The following is a 17,893-nucleotide window of genomic DNA, read 5'->3' on the forward strand; positions in this document are numbered from 1 at the left end:
TTGATAAAAACCGAGTGGCTTTTCAATAATGCGTTACATTTAATTAAGTTGACAGTGTTCTGTTTTTCTCCAAGTCACAACCCTAGGTACTGTGAAAAGTTCTTTTAAAAATTCTTTGGAGAGTTATGATTTCTCCCTAAGTATGCATTTTATGGAATTTGCTGCATCCAAAAGGGTGATTTTTATTATATCTTTTTTTTTTTTTTTGACAGGCAGAGTGGACAGTGAGAGAGAGAGACAGAGAGAAAGGTCTTCCTTTTGCTGTTGGTTCACCCTCCAATGGCTGCCGCGGCCAGCGTGCTGCAGCCAGCGCACTGCGCTGATCCAATGCAGGAGCCAGGTGCTTCTCCTGGTCTCCCATGGGGTGCAGGGCCCAAGGACTTGGGCCATCCTCCACTGCCCTCCTGGGCCACAGCAGAAAGCTGGCCTGGAAGAGGGGCAACCGGGACAGAATCCGGTGCCCCCACCGGGACTAGAACCCGGGGTGCCGGCGCCGCAAGGCAGAGGATTAGCCTAGTGAGCCGCGGCACCGGCCGATTTTTATTATATCTTAGCGTCAATTTGTTTCTCTGCAGAAGGTACCTCCAATTCTATAATGAAATTTTAAATGTATGCCCCATATTAACGTCATATTGAATTATTATATTTTATTTTTTTAAAAGACAGAGTTACATAGAGAGGTACAGACAGACAGAGAGAGGTCTTCCATCTGCTAATTCACTCCCCAGAAGGCTGCAATGGCCAGAGCTGAAGCAATCTGAAGCCAGGAACCAGGAGCTTCTTCTGGGTCTCCCACATGGGTTCAGGGGCCAAGGATTTGGGCCACCTTCCATTGCTTTTTCAGTAGCATTAGTAGGGAGCTGGAATGGAAGTGGAGCAGCCAGACTCGAACCAGTGCCCATATGGGATGTCAGCGCTGCAGTCCAGGGCTTTAACCTGCTGTCCACAGCTCCAGCTCCTAAAGATTTATTTATATGTTGATTTATTTTTTATTTATTTGAAAGGCAGCGTGGGGGGGTGGGTCTTCCATCTGGTGATTCACTCCCCAAATATGTAACAGCCAGGGGTTGTCTGGCTGAAGCCGGGCATCTGGAACTCTATCTAAGACTCCCACATGGGTGGAAGAGCCCAGGTATTTGGGGCAGCCTCCACTTGCCTTCCTAAACATATTAGCAGGGAGCTGGGCTCAAAGGGGAACAGAGAGGCCTCGCACCAGCATTGCACATGGGACACCAGCGTCCCAGCAGCAGCTTAACCTACTGCACCACCATGGTGGCTCCTGAACACTGTTTGCATCAGTCCTCAGACAATGCAGTTGAGGCATGGCATGTCTCAGAGGACAGGTCATAGGTCAAGATGTGAACTCTGCCACGAGCCTTTTAATGAAACTTCCCTTCCCTCCCTGTAGACTATGTTGAGTAAAACAGGAAGTGATTTTGAAACCCTGGCCCCCCATGAGATGACCTTCTCTGCTAGTCAGAGACTCAAGTGAGCTTGGCATGGCCATTTCTCATTAGCGTCCTTCTTGGTGGCCACGCTGGTGGACTTGGAGAAGGAAGTTCAATCCCAAGCCCTTTCTCATGGCCAGATCCCGCTCTCCACCTTGGTTTCCTTAATAATGTAAAAAATGACTGAATCATTCCCATTTCATCTACTGCACAGGATTATCATAAATTTCAAATGTAGCAGTGTCAGGAAGAATTATAACTTCAGGAGAATCTGATTCCAGATAAGGAAGAGAAATTACTGAAACTTTCCTTCTCCCTCCTTTCTTGGCAAAGCCGATACTCAAATAATCATCTAAAATCAATGTGTGTGTAATCTTGAAGGGAGTGTAGAAACACTCCCAGAGCAGGAAGAAGGGTGCTGCCTCCAGGGTTCACTCAGGTCAGGTTGAAGGGTCTGGGACTGAACAGGGCGAGCATTGCCAAACTCCGGATGCAAAAGCTGTGCCAAAAACAAGCAAAATGCAAGCCCACTACAACTCAGCCCATGAAACACTGAGTAGGCACCTCAGGCTTCCCCGGGCTGGTGAGACAGTGGGATTTCGCCCTGATTCAGAGGTCCCATCAACAGAAATACAAGAGATCGTGTTCTGTGAGATGCGTAGCGCTCACTCTGCCAATTCCTTTCTCTTGCTTGCAGGAACTCTTCTCACCAGGCAGCATGGGCCATAACCCGTTAAGAAGGCTTTATTCTTATGGACTAGTCCGTGATCACATAAAAATGCTGCTTTCGGCACAGACCTTTTTGGGGAAAGTGTTGGTAAGTCCATTCATTGTTTACTAACCAGCTTCAGCCAGGGGCGTGATCACCATCGGTGAGTGTAAAATCGTCCAACCCATAAACGCTGGTGTTCACTGGCAGTCTTCTCGAAGGTGCCACTATCTCACAGCCATGCCTCCTCTTGGCCACTACCGCTGTCTATCCTCCGTTCGCCATGGTTTTCCTCCATAGTAGATACAGTTGCTTGGCATTATTTGCTGTATTTATTGTCAGCCTCTAGGGGCTGGCACTGTGGTGCAGCGGGCTTAGCCTGTAGCCTGTGACTGACACTAGCATCCCATATTGTCAGCCTCTCTGATGGGAGGAACCTTGATGAGAGTAAAAAAGCATAGCTTTTGTAAATGCATACTTTTTGTTAACACAATGATACTAAAAGTATATTGTAGGCCAGCGTTGTGGCTCAATAGGCTAATCCACCACCTGCGGTGCCAGCACCCCAGGTTCTAGTCCCTGTTGGGGCGCCGGATTCTGTCCCGGTTGCCCCTCTTCCAGGCCAGCTCTCTGCTGTGGCCCGGGAGTGCAGTGGAGGATGGCCCAAGTCCTTGGGCCCTGCACTCCATGGGAGACCAGGATAAGTACCTGGCTCCTGCCATCAGATCAGCGCAGTGCGGGAGTTCAGTGGAGGATGGCCCGGGTCCTTGGGCCCTGCACCCGCATGGGAGACCAGGAGGAAGCACCTGGCTCCTGGCTTCAGATCAGCGCCGTGGATGTGACCTGTTGCACAAAGACCTGGTGGCTCTGACTACACCAGGAGTTTCTCTGTTAGGATCACCACAAATGCTCAAATGCTTGGCCCTAAGAGCCATGCTGGGCAGGTCCTAAGGGTCACTGGAGTGAGACTTGTGGCACCACGCTATGGGCATTGCACATCGGGACCCAGTGGGGAAGGAGTGATCACTGATTCCTTACCAACAAAACCTTCTTCAATGAACAAAAATGTGTCCCTGCCACCTGTGAGAGCTGGTAACCATCTGGTCGGAATAGCAGGAGGGTGGAGGAAATTCGAGATTAGAAAAAAAGACTCTGGCATTGAAAGGAGTGGCTGAGATGGGCAGGGATGTCAATCAAGTGTTTAGAAAAGAATGGGCAGGCCAGCGCCGCAGCTCACTAGGCTAATCCTCCACCTGCGTAGCCGGCACACCGGGTTCTAGTCCCGGCCGGGGCGCCGGTTTCTGTCCCGGTTGCCCCTCTTCCAGTCCAGCTCTCTGCTGTGGCCCAGGAGTGCAGTGGAGGATGGCCCAAGTGCTTGGGCCCTGCACCCGCATGGGAGACCAGAAGGAGGCACCTGGCTCCTGGCTTTGGATCAGCATGGCGCGCCGGCTGCAGGGGCCATTGGAGGGTGAATCAATGGAAAAGGAAGACCTTTCTCTCTGTCTCTCTCTCTCACTGTCCACTCTGCCTGTCAAAAAAAAAAAAAAAAAAAAAAAGAACGGGCAGAGAAGGAGATGGCTTACAGATTTCATCTTTTCCTCCATCTTCCCTCCTTCCTTTGTCATTTCCCTGCTTCTCTCAGCCAACCGTTGTCATCAGCCTCACGTCGGGCGGAAGTCAGACAGTGAAAAATACTGGAGGTTCTTGGGCTGGTGGAACTTAATTCCTAGCGGGGCTGGTGGTGGCACACACACACGTGCACCTACACACACATAAACAAGCTAAATTCGGGTGATGGGTCTGCTAGTTTTGGTGGTTTGGGATGTTGAGCCCATTTGACTGGACGATTGTACACGAAAGTTCTGAAACTGCGGAGGATCTGGCACACGGAGTTATTGAAGGGGGAGAGGACAGGGCCCTAGGCAGAGAGAACAGACCAGAGGAGAAGAGAACTCGGGTTGCTGGCGGGTTCAAAAGGAGGCTCCTGGGCTGCAGACCAGGGGCGGGTTGGGAGAGGACGTCTTGGAAGGGACTGGAGAAATGCGCCCGCCTTGGGTTTCACGGAGGGAGCCAGAGGACTCACATGCACTCACATGGGATCCTCCATTGTAATGCAGCCTCTGAGATTCTCCCCACGTGCCTGGCAGGGCCAAACTGTGTTAACATTCAGGAGGCTCGAAAGGCTGAAAATAAAGTGATCCTCAAGGACATATCAAGCAAATGACAATCCAATTTAAATATGTAAGTTTGAACTCAGGGCAAAAAAAACATTAAGCGAAGCCGAGTAACGTGGATGAGTTTTATGTGGCTTCTGTCACCAAGTGCAGCAGCGGGCACAGATCAAACAACAGGCCAGGATCCACCTGGAGGAGAGAGCAGGGTGGGTCCCTTCTGAGGCTCTGGCGCAGAACCCTCTCCATGCCCTCTCCTGGCTTGGTGGGTTTGCTGGGGATCTTTACCACGCCTTGGCTTGGAAATGCAGCCCTCTGATGTCTGCCTTGGTGTCCACCAGTGCTGTCCCTGTGTGTACCTCGTCCCCTGTGAGAGGTCACCTCCAGTCCTACTATGAGTAAACCCACGCTCGTGACCCCATCTGAGCTCAGATCCCTCTGCAAAGACCCGGTTCCCAAGCAAAGTCATATTCTGAGGGACTGCGGGTTAGGACGTCAGCATGTCTTTTTTGGAAGGGAACAGCAATTATTACCTTTGTAATAATAAAGGTAGCAGACTGCAATAAAGACATGACATTGTGAAAAACCACCATACCAAAAATACAGCCCTAAGGCAATTGATAGATGATAAAGGATAAATTTAAAAAACCATGCTGGGAGTAGCAGATTTTAGTTCACCTGTCTGGTATTGGGATATTCTAAATAGAGTATTAGTAATTATTATAAGTATAAAGAAGACCCCAGTAACTTAGTTAATAACAGAGAGTGAATTAAAAGAATCATATTACATATGTTTAAAACAGAAATCAACCTTAGAAAGTGTCTGCTATTTATAAAAATTTGGCAAATATTATTAGGCCACAGTAAATAATCACAATTATAACACATACCTGAAAACTGTAGTAAATAATAAATAAACTTAGAGGGAAAAGAACAAAAATATGGATATAACAGCTTAAAGATGTTTAGATTTCTCTCTCACACATGACTCATGGTCAGAGAGATCAAGATAAATTGCAGAATATTTATAATAAAAATAATGAAAATATCACATATCCCTTAAGAGGGAGGTTTTTCTAACTTAAATGCAAAGCATTAAAAAGTTATTTTCTAAAGCAAAAATTAATAAGTAAATAAATTATATATTAACCTCAAGAAGTTAGACAAAAAGAACAGATGAAATGTAAGTAGAGATTTCCGGCAAGATGGCGGAATAGGAAGGGAGCACACTGATAGTCTGGGGAGAGATAGTTTAATAAAAGTGGAGATACTGCAGGTTCAAGGAAGAGTAGGGGAGGAAACAGCAGAAGAAACTCTTCCGGAACGCGTGACTCACAGCGGACCTGCGTGGAGAGCATGGGAGCCCACAGTTCGGGACATCAGCGGCAGACTCAGCACACCAGCGCTGGAACGCGAGGTGAGCCGAACCTCAATAGCCTGAGACACCGGCAGGCAAGCGGAGAGAGGAGATTAGAGGGAACGACCCCCGGGGGGGAAATGTTCACCAGGCTAACTGGAAGAGAGAGAGAAAAAAAAAAGGTGACTGGTACGGACACGGGTTTCTCTCTCTCCGCTCACCTCTCAAGGGCGAGCAAGACAAAGAGCAGGCGCCATCTTGGACATACATCATAAGCAGAGCGACCTCAGGTCTGCACCGGCCCTGAGCCTAGCAGAAAAACCTGACTCTGGGCGGGGCGAATTAACAGGAGATTAGGACCTAGTAAATTTGTGGTGCTACTGAACTGAGACTGTGAAAGAAGAGACGGTGGGGGAGAGAACTCACGGAATTCACGTGAGCACTCTCCAGAGACGCTACAATTCCGTAACTTTGGCAACCCAGTGGGAGGCTGAAGGAGAATTTGAGCCCACTCTGAGGGCCGAACAGATTCCCTGTGGGGGTCTTGGGAAAGAGCTTCCGATCTCTGGCTCCTGTGGGTATATCATTTGCCTGCTAACTACCTCCAACTTCATTCAGCTGTGCGGAATTACTTCCCTTTTGAATCAAAAAAAAAAAAAAAAAAGAAAGAAAGAGAGAGAGAGAGAGGTTTACCACACCTAACCTGGGAGTGTCACCTTTGGCACACCAAACAGAGCTCTCAGGCCACACCCATCTCAAGCCCTAAGGCTCCATCAAAAACAGATAGTCCACTTAATCTAGAGTCATAGTATAACAAGAAAAAGCACCACAGTGAAGAAACCAAATATCTCCAATATGCCAAATAACAAACGCAAAAACCGAGGTAATAAAAACAAGGAAGTCACCATGACGCCCTCAAATGAAAAAGACACCCCAATTCAAGATTATGAAGATGATGACATAGAAGAAATGCAAGAAGCAGATCTCAAAAAATTGATAAGAACATTAAGAAGTTCTCAAAAACAAATTCTGGAACTACACAAATCCTTAATGGACAAGATAGAAAATCTCTCTCGTGAAAATGAAATATTAAGGAGAAATCAAAATGAAATGAAACAACTAGTACAACAGGAAACTGTGATAGTGACTGAAGTGAAGAATTCAATAGATCAAATGAAAAACACAATAGAGAGCCTTACAAACAGAATGGGTGAAGCAGAAGAGAGAATATCGGACTTATAAGACAGAGAACAGGAAAGGATACAGTCAGACCAAAGAAAAGAAGAGGAAATTAGAAATCTAAAACATATTGTCGGGAATCTTCAGGATACTATTAAAAAACCCAACATTCAGATTCTAGGAGTTCCTGAAGGCATGGAGAGGGAGAAAGGATTAGAAGACCTTTTTAGTGAGATATTAGCAGAAAATTTCCCAGGTTTGGAGAAGGACAGAGAAATCCTAGTACAGGAAGCTCACAGAACCCCTAATAAACGCGACCAAAAGAGATCCTCACCACGACACGTTGTAATTAAACTCTCCACAGTGAATCATAAAGAAAAGATCCTAAAATGTGCAAGAGAGAAACGTCAGATTACTCTCAGAGGATCTCCAATCAGACTCACAGCTGACTTCTCATCAGAAACTCTAAAAGCTAGGAGGGAATGGCGAGATATAGCTCAGGTACTAAGAGAGAACAACTGCCAGCCCAGAATATTATATCCTGCAAAGCTATCATTTGTGAATGAAGGTGAAATAAAGACTTTTCATAACAAACAGAAATTGAAAGAATTTGTTGCCACTCGTCCAGCCCTGCAAAAGATGCTTAAAGATGTGTTACACACAGAAACACAGAAACACGGTCATCAATATGAAAGAAGATAAAGGAAGGAAACCTCACAGCAAAAGATCACAGGGAATTCAAAGCATATATTAGAACTTATCTTTGGCAAATGGCAGGGCAAAGTTACCACTTATCATTAGTCACTTTGAACGTGAATGGCCTGAACTGTCCAGTTAAAAGACACCGATTGGTTGATTGGGTTAAGGAACAAAACCCATCTATTTGCTGCTTACAAGAAACACATCTTTCCAACAAAGATCCATACAGACTGAAAGTGAAAGGCTGGAAAAAGATATACCATGCCAACAGAAATGAAAAAAGAGCAGGCGTAGCCATCTTAATATCGGACAACATAAACTTTACCACAAAAACTGTTAAGAGAGACAAAGAGGGACACTATATCATGATTAAGGGATCAATTCAACAGGAAGATATAACAATTATCAATGTATATGCACCTAACTACAGGGCACCAGTTTATCTAAAAGATTTGTTAAGGGACTCAAAGGGAGACTTAGAACCCAATACAGTAGTACTGGGGGACTTCAATACTCCACTCTCAGAAATAGACAGATCATCCGGTCAGAAGATCAACAAGGATACAGTAGATTTAAATGACACTATAACCCAAATGGATCTAACAGATATATACAGAACTTTCAATCCTACAGCTAAAGATTTTACATTCTTCTCAGCAGTACATGGAAGCTTCTCTAGGATTGACCACATACTAGGCCATAAAGCAAGTCTCAGCAAATTCAAAAGAATTAGAATCATACCATGCAGCTTCTCAGACCATAAAGGAATGAAGTTGGAAATTAGCAACTCAGGAATCCCTAGAGCATACGCAAACACATGGAGATTGAACAACATGCTCCTGAATGAACACTGAGTCATTCAAGAAATCAAAAGAGAAATCAAAAACTTTCTGGAAGTAAATGAGGATAACAGCACAACATACCAAAACTTATGGGACACAGCAAAAGCAGTGTTAAGAGGAAAGTTTATATCAATAGGTGCCTACATCAAGAAATTGGAAAGGCACCAAATAGATGAGCTTTCAATTCACCTCAAGGATCTAGAAAACCTACAGCAAACCAGACCCAAATCTAGTAGAAGAAGAGAAATAATTAAAATCAGAGAAGAAATCAACAGGATTGAATCAAGAAAAACATTACAAAAAATCAGCCAAACGAAGAGCTGGTTTTTTGAAAAAATAAACAAAATTGACACCCCATTGGCCCAACTAACTAAAAAAAGAAGAGAAAAGACCCAAATCAATAAAATCAGAGATGAAAAAGGAAATGTAACAACAGACACCACAGAAATAAAAAGAATCATCAGAAATTACTACAAGGACTTGTATGCCAGCAAACAGGGAAACCTATCAGAAATGGATAGATTCCTGGACACATGCAACCTGCCTAAATTGAACCAGGAAGACATCAAAAACCTAAACAGACCCATAACTGAGACAGAAATTGAAACAGTAATAAAGGCCCTCCCAACAAAGAAAAGCCCAGGACCAGATGGATTCACTGCTGAATTCTATCAGACGTTTAAAGAAGAACTAACTCCAATTCTTCTCAAACTATTCAGAACAATCAAAGAAGAGGGAATCCTCCCAAATTCTTTCTATGAAGCCAGCATCACCTTAATTCCTAAGCCAGAGAAAGATGCAGCACTGAAAGAGAATTACAGACCAATATCCCTGATGAACATAGATGCAAAAATCCTCAATAAAATTCTCGCCAATAGAATGCAACAACACATCAGAAAGATCATCCACCCAGACCAAGTGGGATTTATCCCTGGTATGCAGGGATGTTTTAATGTGCGCAAGACAATCAATGTGATACACCACATTAACAGACTGCAGAAGAAAAACCATATGATTATCTCAATAGATGCCGAGAAAGCATTTGATAAAATACAACACCCGTTCATGATGAAAACTCTAAGCAAACTGGGTTTGGAAGGAACATTCCTCAATACAATCAAAGCAATCTATGAAAAACCCACAGCCAACATCCTATTGAATGGGGAAAAGTTGAAAGCATTTCCACTGAGATCTGTAACCAGACAGGGATGCCCACTCTCACCACTGCTATTCAATATAGTTCTGGAGGTTCTAGCCAGAGCTATTAGGCAAGAAAAAGAAATTAAAGGGATACAAATTGGGAAGGAAGAACTCAAACTATCCCTCTTTGCAGATGACATGATTCTGTATTTAGGGGACCCAAAGAACTCTACTAAGAGACTATTGGAACTCATAGACGAGTTTGGCAAAGTAGCAGGGTATAAAATCAATGCACAAAAATCAACAGCCTTTGTATACACAGACAATGCCATGGCTGAGGAAGAACTTCTAAGATCAATCCCATTCACAATAGCTACAAAAACAATCAAATACCTTGGAATAAACTTAACCAAAGACGTTAAAGATCTCTACGATGAAAATTACAAAACCTTAAAGAAAGAAATAGAAGAGGATACCAAGAAATGGAAAAATCTTCCATGCTCATGGATTGGAAGAATCAATATCATCAAAATGTCCATTCTCCCAAAAGCAATTTACAGATTCAATGCAATACCAATCAAGATACCGAAGACCTTCTTCTCAGATCTGGAAAAAATGGTGCTGAAATTTATATGGAGGCACAAGAGACCTCGAATAGCTAAAGCAATCTTGTACAACAAAAACAAAGCCGGAGGCATCACAATACCAGATTTCAGGACATACTACAGGGCAGTTGTAATTAAAACAGCATGGTACTGGTACAGAAACAGATGGATAGACCAATGGAACAGAATTGAAACACCAGAAATCAACCCAAACATCTACAGCCAACTTATATTTGATCAAGGATCTAAAACTAATTCCTGGAGCAAGGACAGTCTATTCAATAAATGGTGCTGGGAAAATTGGATTACCACATGCAGAATCATGAAGCAAGACCCCTACCTTACACCTTACACAAAAATCCACTCAACATGGATTAAAGACCTAAATCTACGACCTGACACCATCAAGTTATTAGAGAACATTGGAGAAACCCTTCAAGATATTGGCACAGGCAAAGAATTTCTGGAAAAGACCCGGGAGGAACAGGCAGTCAAAGCCAAAATCAACTATTGGGATTGCATCAAATTGAGAAGTTTCTGTATTGCAAAAGAAACAGTCAGGAGAGTGAAAAGACAACCGACAGAATGGGAAAAAATATTTGCAAACTATGCAACAGATAAAGGGTTAATAACCAGAATCTACAAAGAGATCAAGAAACTCCACAAAAACAAAACCAACAACCCACTTAAGAGATGGGCCAAGGACCTCAATAGACATTTTTCAAAAGAGGAAATCCAAATGGCCAACAGGCACATGAAAAAATGTTCAAGGTCATTAGCAATCAGGGAAATGCAAATCAAAACCACAATGAGGTTTCACCTCACCCCGGTTAGAATGGCTCACATGCAGAAATCTACCAACAACAGATGCTGGCGAGGATGTGGGGAAAAAGGGACACTAACCCACTGTTGGTGGGAATGCAAACTGGTCAAGCCACTATGGAAGTCAGTCTGGAGATTCCTCAGAAACCTGAAGATAACCCTACCGTTCGACCCAGCCATCCCACTCCTTGGAATTTACCCAAAGGAATTTAAATTGGCAAACAAAAAAGAGGTCTGCACCCTAATGTTTATTGCAGCTCAATTCACAATAGCTAAGACCTGGAACCAACCTAAATGCCCATCAACGGTAGACTGGATAAAGAAATTATGGGATATGTACTCTTTAGAATACTATACCGCAGTAAGAAACAACGAAATCCAGTCATTTGCAACAAAATGGAGGAATCTGGAACACATCATGCTGAGTGAAATAAGCCAGTCCCAAAGGGACAAATATCATATGTTCTCCCTGATCGGTGACAACTGACTGAACACCAAAAAGGAAACCTGTTGGAGTGAGGTGGACACTATGGGAAACGGTGGCTTGATCAGCATAGCCCTGACTGTTAATGAACAACTTAATACATTATCCCTCTTGGTAGTTTTTTTATCTGTTCTACTTAATATGACTGGTTTAGATCTGTAATTGATGCACAGTTATTCTTAAGTGTTGAAAATTAACTGAAATGTGATCCCTGTTGAACATGGTGGTGGGAATGGGAGAGGGAAGAGATGTATAATTTGGGACATGCTCAGGCTGACTTGCCCCAAGTGGTGGAGTTGGAAGCATACCAGGGGATTCCAATTCAGTCCCATCAAGGTAGCATGTACCCATGCCATCTCACTGTTCCAGGTGATCAGTTTCAGTTCACAGTTGGTCATGGTGGAGGGACTGGGAGTCAAAGGGAGCACATAGACAAGTCTAGTACCTGCTAACGCTAACCGATTGAGTAAATAAAGGGGAGAGTGATCCAACATGGGAAGTGAGATACTCAGCAGACTCATAGAATGGCAGATGTCCTAAATAGCACTCTGGCCTCAGAATCAGCCCTAAAGGCATTCGGATCTGGCTGAAAAGCTCATGAGAGTATTTCAGGCATGGAAAGCCAAGACACTCTGGCAAAAGATCTCTGCGAGTGAGATCCCAGTGGAAAGAACAGGTCTTCAAAGAAGGAGGTACGTTTCTCTGAAGGGAGGAGAGAACCTCCACTTTGACTATGACCTTGTCTAAACAAGATAAGAGTCGGAGAACTCAGAGGGCTTCCATAGCCTTGGAAACTCATGACTGGAGCATAGGGAGATTACTGATGCCATAGACAGGAGTGTCAATTGGTAAAGTCAACAACAGGAGTCACTGTGCACTTACTCCTCATGTAGGATCTCTATCCTTAATGTGCTGTACATTGAGATTTAATGCTATAATGAGTACTCAAACAATATATTTCACTTTGTGTTTCTATGGGGGTGCAAACTGTTGAAATCCTTACTTAATGCATACTAAACTGATCCTCTGTAAAAAAAAAAAAAAAAGAAATGATCAATTCCCAACTTGACTCTCACTGGGATTAAACATGACAATAGGTCTGCTCTGATTTCATCATCATTTAAAAAAAAATCATATATTATTTTTCTCTTTATGTTTCTGTGTGGGAGCAAACTGTTAAAATCCATACTTGATGTATACTAAGGTGATCTTCTGTATATTAAGATAATCGAAAATGAATCTTCATGTGAATGGAAGGGGAGAGGGAGTGGGAAAGGGGAGGGTTGTGGGTGGGAGGGATGGTATGGGGGGGAAGCAATTGTAATCCATTAAAAAAAAAAGAAATGTAAGTAGAATAAATTAAAGGCTAAATGAAAAATCAATGAATTACAAAATGGCTGATTATTTGACACAGACAATGAAAGAACTCAGTAGATAGTCTAAAAAAGGGGAAAAACACAAATACATGAAAAAAGGCATTAAAAATGAGAAAGTAACTGCAGATTAAAAAGGAAATTGAGAAATACATATGCAAGTCTAGGGGCCAAGACTATCCAGAAAAGAAACTTAAGCAGACCAAATGTATAGAAAACATAAAGCTATCGAAGACCTATTATCGGGGCTGGCACTGTGGTGCAGTGGATTAAGGTCCAGACCTACAGCGCTGGCATCCCATTTGGATGCCGGTTCAAGTCCCAGCTGCTCCAATTCCAATCCAGCTCCCTGCTAAGGTGCCTGGGAAAGAAGTAGAAGGTGGCTCAAGTGCTTGGGCCTCTGCACCCACGTGGGAGACCTAGAAGAAGCTCCTGGCTCCTGGCTTCGGATCAGTGCAGCTCCGGCCGTTGCAGCCATTTGGGGAGTGAACAAGCAGATAGAAGACCCCCCACCTCTCTCGTCTCTACTTCTCCCTGTAACTCTGTCTTTCAAATAAATAAATATTTTAAAAAAGAAGACCTATTGGGGCCAGAGCTGTGGTGCTGCAGGTTAAAGCCCTGGCCTGAAGCGCCGGCATCCCATATGGGCGCCGGTTTGAGTCCTGGCTGCTCCTCTTCTGATCCAGCTCTCTGCTATGGTCTGGGAAAGCAGTAGAAGATGGCCCAGGTCCTTGAGCCCCTGCACCCACATGGGAGACCCGGAAGAAGCTCCTGACTCCTGGCTTTGGATCGGCACAGCTCCGGCCATTGCAGCCATCTGGGGAGTGAACCAGTGGATGGAAGACCTCTCTCTCTGGCTCTACCTCTCTCTGTAACTCTGGCTTTCAAATAAATAAAAATAAATCTTAAAAAAAAGACCTATTATCATCCTCCTATCTACCCTTCTTCCCCCACCTTGTGGCAGATTTGTGTTATTTCAAGATGCAGTCTACATAACCTTCAAGAAGTAGATATCTCTAAGTAAACACTTCCAAGGCATAGAAAAATGAAAGAAACAAAGCCTAAGTGCTTCTTTTCAATGAATGTGCTGTGTCTATATTAAAACCTCCAAAGGTAACAAAGAAAAAAAAGAGAGAGATAATCTACAGACTGGTCCTTAACTCTTTGAGGATACACGGTCAACCATTTAGCCTAAGAAGAAAGAGAACGATGTGGCCGGCATCGTGGCTCAACAGGCTAATCCTCTGCCTTGCGGCGCCAGCACACCAGGTCCTAGTCCCGGTCGGGGCACTGGATTCTGTCCTGGTAGCCCCTCTTCCAGGCCAGCTCTCTGCTATGGCCTGGGAGTGCAGTGGAGGATGGCCCAAGTCCTTGGGCCCTGCACCCCATGGGAGACCAGGAGAAGCACCTGGCTCCTGCCTTTGGATCAGCACAGCGCGCCGGCCATGGTGGCCATTGGAGGGTGAACTAACGGCAAAAGGAAGACCTTTCTCTCTGTCTCTCTCTCTCTCTCACTGTCCACTCTGCCTGTCAAAAAAAAAGAAAAAAGAAAAAAAGGAGAACGATGAGGAAGAGGAGGAAGAGGGAGGGAGTGGGGGTGGAAAGCAACGAAAAGAAGAAAGAGAAGAGCAAGAAAATAAGAAAAAGGAGAAGCCCAACAGTTGGGGGGGGGGTTCCCTTCAAAGTAGGGTGGCTTCTAGAAACCTCAGAGCGAACAGGACAAGGTCTGTATCAGCACAGTAGTGTCTGTGGGCTGGTGCTTTGTTGTCTCCCAAGGAATGTTTGCATGCCAACCACTGGTGGGGGACATTTTATTTTGAACTCCCTTCTGAATATGGTGCTGTTCCTAAACAATCGTGCTATTGTCTTTGGGGACCTCTCTGGATATTGTTAACTGTGTAGCTGACCATGTTACTCTGCTGCTTCATGGCCAGAAAAAATCCAGCAACAGACAAGGGCTTCTCTTTAGCACATAGATCTCTTTTTTAGGCATTGTGTGAGGTCCAAATTCTATCTTTCTGTCTTCTCTGGCTTTGGTTTTTCCAGATAATCTAGCATCGTTTGTCTATGGATTGTGCCTTAAATGATTTCTGTAAATACATAACACTTGGTGTATGCTGAATTCTCTGGGCAGATAAACAACATCTCAACTACAACAGTTGCTCATCTTCATAGACAGAGCAGCTGTATGAACAAAGGAACCATCAGAATGCATCTAGAAATGAGAAAAAATATTTCAGAAACAACACTAGGAAAGTTGACCAAATAAAAACTCATTTTTGTGTTTTTGCTCATTTTCCTTAAGTAATGCAGCTTCTAAGGAAAAGAGAATAACATAAAATGTAGTGGCAAAGAGCAGTCTCTTTATATTACATCTATCATGCATATTAAAATCAACTTCTCCTCAATCTTGAGATGAATTTTATCTTCATCTGTGTTTGCTTTCCATTTCTTCCAGTCTTCCAAATTCTTGTTTTCTGAATACATCACCAGTATCAGTAATTTATTTAAGCATATACAAGAGCAATCCAAAAGATGCATGGGAAATGGAATTAGAAGATATGCTCATTTCAATGCAAAGACAATGTCATTCATGCATGTGAAGGGTCATGGAAAATGTGTGCTATGAAAAAGGTGCTCATGGACTTCAAAATTTTTGTACCAGCATAAACTTATTTTTTTAAGATTTATTTATTTGAAAAGCAGAGTATCAGAGAGATAGAGATAGAGATAGATAGAGAGAGAGAGAGGGCTCTTCCATCTGCTGATTCATTCCCCCAAATGTCTGCAACTGCCAGGACTAGTACATTTCAAACTCAGGACCCCAAAGCTCCATTCAGGTCTCCCACTTGTGTGACAAGGATCAAGTACCTGGGCCATCTTCTGCTGCCTTCCCAGGGGGCATTAGCAGGGAAATGGATTGGAATGCCAGAGTCGCATGGCTTAGCCCTCTATACCACAATGCCAGCCTCTAACTTATCTTTTTTTTTACTGTAATGTAATTATTTTTAACTTTAATTTAATGAATATAGATTTCCAAAGTACAGCTTATGGACTACATTGGCTCACCACCCCCCATGACATCCCTCCAACCCACAACCTTCCCCTTTCCCACTCTCTCTCCCCTTCCATTCATATCAAGATTCATTTTCAATTTTCTATATATACAGAAGATGAGTTTAGTATACATTAAGTAAAGATTTCAACAGTTTGCACCCCCATAGAAACACAAAGTGAAATATACTGTTTGAGTACTAGTTATAGCATTAAATCTCAATGTATAGCACATTAAGGACAGAGATCCTACATGAGGAGTAAGTGCACAGTGACTCCTGTTGTTGACTTTACAAATTGACACTCCTGTCTATGGCATCAGTAATCTCCCTATGCTCCAGTCATGAGTTTCCAAGGCTATGGAAGCCCTCTGAGTTCTCCGATTCTTATCTTGTTTAGACAAGGTCATAGTCAAAGTGGAGGTTCTCTCCTCCCTTCAGAGAAAGGTACCTCCCTCTTTGAAGACCTGTTCTTTCCACTGGGATCTCACTCACAGAGATCTTTCATTTAGGTCTGTTTTTTTTTTTTTTTTTTTTTTTGCCAGAGTGTCTTGGCTTTCCATGCCTGAAATACTCTCATGGGCTTTTCAGCTGGATCCGAATGCCTTTAGGGCTGATACTGAGGCCAGAGTGCTGTTTAGGACATCTGCCATTCTATGAGCCTGCTGTGTATCTCGCTTCAAATGTTGGATCGCTCTCCCCTTTATTTGTTCTATCGGTTAGTATTAGCAGGTACTAGACTTGTTTATGTGCTCCCTTTGACTCTTAGTCCTTTCATTATGATCAATTGTGAACTGAAATTGATCACTTGGACTAGTGGGATGGCATTGGTACATGCCACCTTGATGGGATTGAATTGGAGTCCCCTGGTATGTTTCTAACTCTACCAATTGGGGCAAGTCAGCTTGAGCATGTCCCAAATTGCACATCTCTTCCCTCTCTTATTCCCACTCTTATATTTAACAGGGATCACATTTCAGTTAAATTTCAACACTTAAGAATAACTGTGTATTAATTACAGAATTAAACCAATAGTATTAAGTAGAACAGACAAAAAAATACTAAGAGGGATAATGTATTAAGTTGTTCATTAACAGTCAGGGCTATGCTGATCAAGTCACCGTTTTTCATAGTGTCCATTTCACTTCAACAGGTTTCCTTTTTGGTGTTCAGTCAGTTGTCACCAATCAGGGAGAACATATGATATTTGTCCCTTTGGGACTGGCTTATTTCACTCAGCATGATGTGTTCCAGATTCCTCCATTTTGTTGCAAATGAATGGGTTTCATTGTTTCTTACTGCGGTATAATATTCTAAAGAGTACATATCCCATAATTTCTTTATCCAGTCTACCGTTGATGGGCATTTAGGTTGGTTCCAGATCTTGGCTATTGTGAATTGTGCTGCAATAAACATTAGGGTGCAGACCTCTTTTTTGTTTGCCAATTTAAATTCCTTTGGGTAAATTCCAAGGAGTGGGATGGCTGGGTCAAATGGTAGGGTTATCTTCAGGTTTCTGAGGAATCTCCAGACTGACTTCCATAGTGGGTTGACCAGTTTGCATTCCCACCAACAGTGGGTTAGTGTCCCCTTTTCCTCACATCCTCTCCAGCATCTGTTGTTGGTAGATTTCTGAATGTGAGCCATTCTAACCAGGGTAAGGTGAAACCTCATTGTGGTTTTGATTTGCATTTCCCTGATTGCTAGTGATCTTGAACATTTTTTCATGTGCCTGTTGGCCATTTGGATTTCCTCTTTTGAAAAATATCTATTGAGGTCCTTGGCCCATCTCTTAAGTGGGTTGTTTGTTTTGATCTTGTGGAGTTTCTTGATTTCTTTGTAGATTCTGGTTATCAACCCTTTATCAGTTGCATAGTTTGCAAATATTTTTTCCCATTCTGTCGGTTGCCTCTTCACTCTGCTGACTGTTTCTTTTGCAATACAGAAACTTCTCAATTTGATGCAATCCCAATAGTTGATTTTGGCTTTGACTGCCTGTGCCTCCCGGGTC

At 43.4% G+C, this 17,893-nt stretch overlaps 1 protein-coding gene across 6 annotated transcripts in view; it reads left to right on the forward strand.

Moving 5' to 3' along the window:
- Positions 1 to 17,893, forward strand: part of LOC103345403 (potassium channel subfamily U member 1) — a 212,222-nt gene that overhangs the window by 45,722 nt on the left and 148,607 nt on the right. For all 6 annotated transcript variants that reach the window (XR_011390870.1, XR_011390871.1, XM_070079216.1 and 3 more), the window contains one exon: positions 2,146 to 2,265. Coding sequence is in view for 3 of the 6 variants with exons in the window: in XM_070079216.1 (XP_069935317.1) it covers positions 2,146 to 2,265 (120 nt within the window). In the remaining 3 variants the exon portion in view is untranslated. Of the gene's footprint in view, positions 1 to 2,145; positions 2,266 to 17,893 lie in introns of those variants that run through there.

Source organism: Oryctolagus cuniculus, chromosome 1, assembly GCF_964237555.1.
Source record: "Oryctolagus cuniculus chromosome 1, mOryCun1.1, whole genome shotgun sequence".
NCBI lineage: Eukaryota > Metazoa > Chordata > Mammalia > Lagomorpha > Leporidae > Oryctolagus > Oryctolagus cuniculus.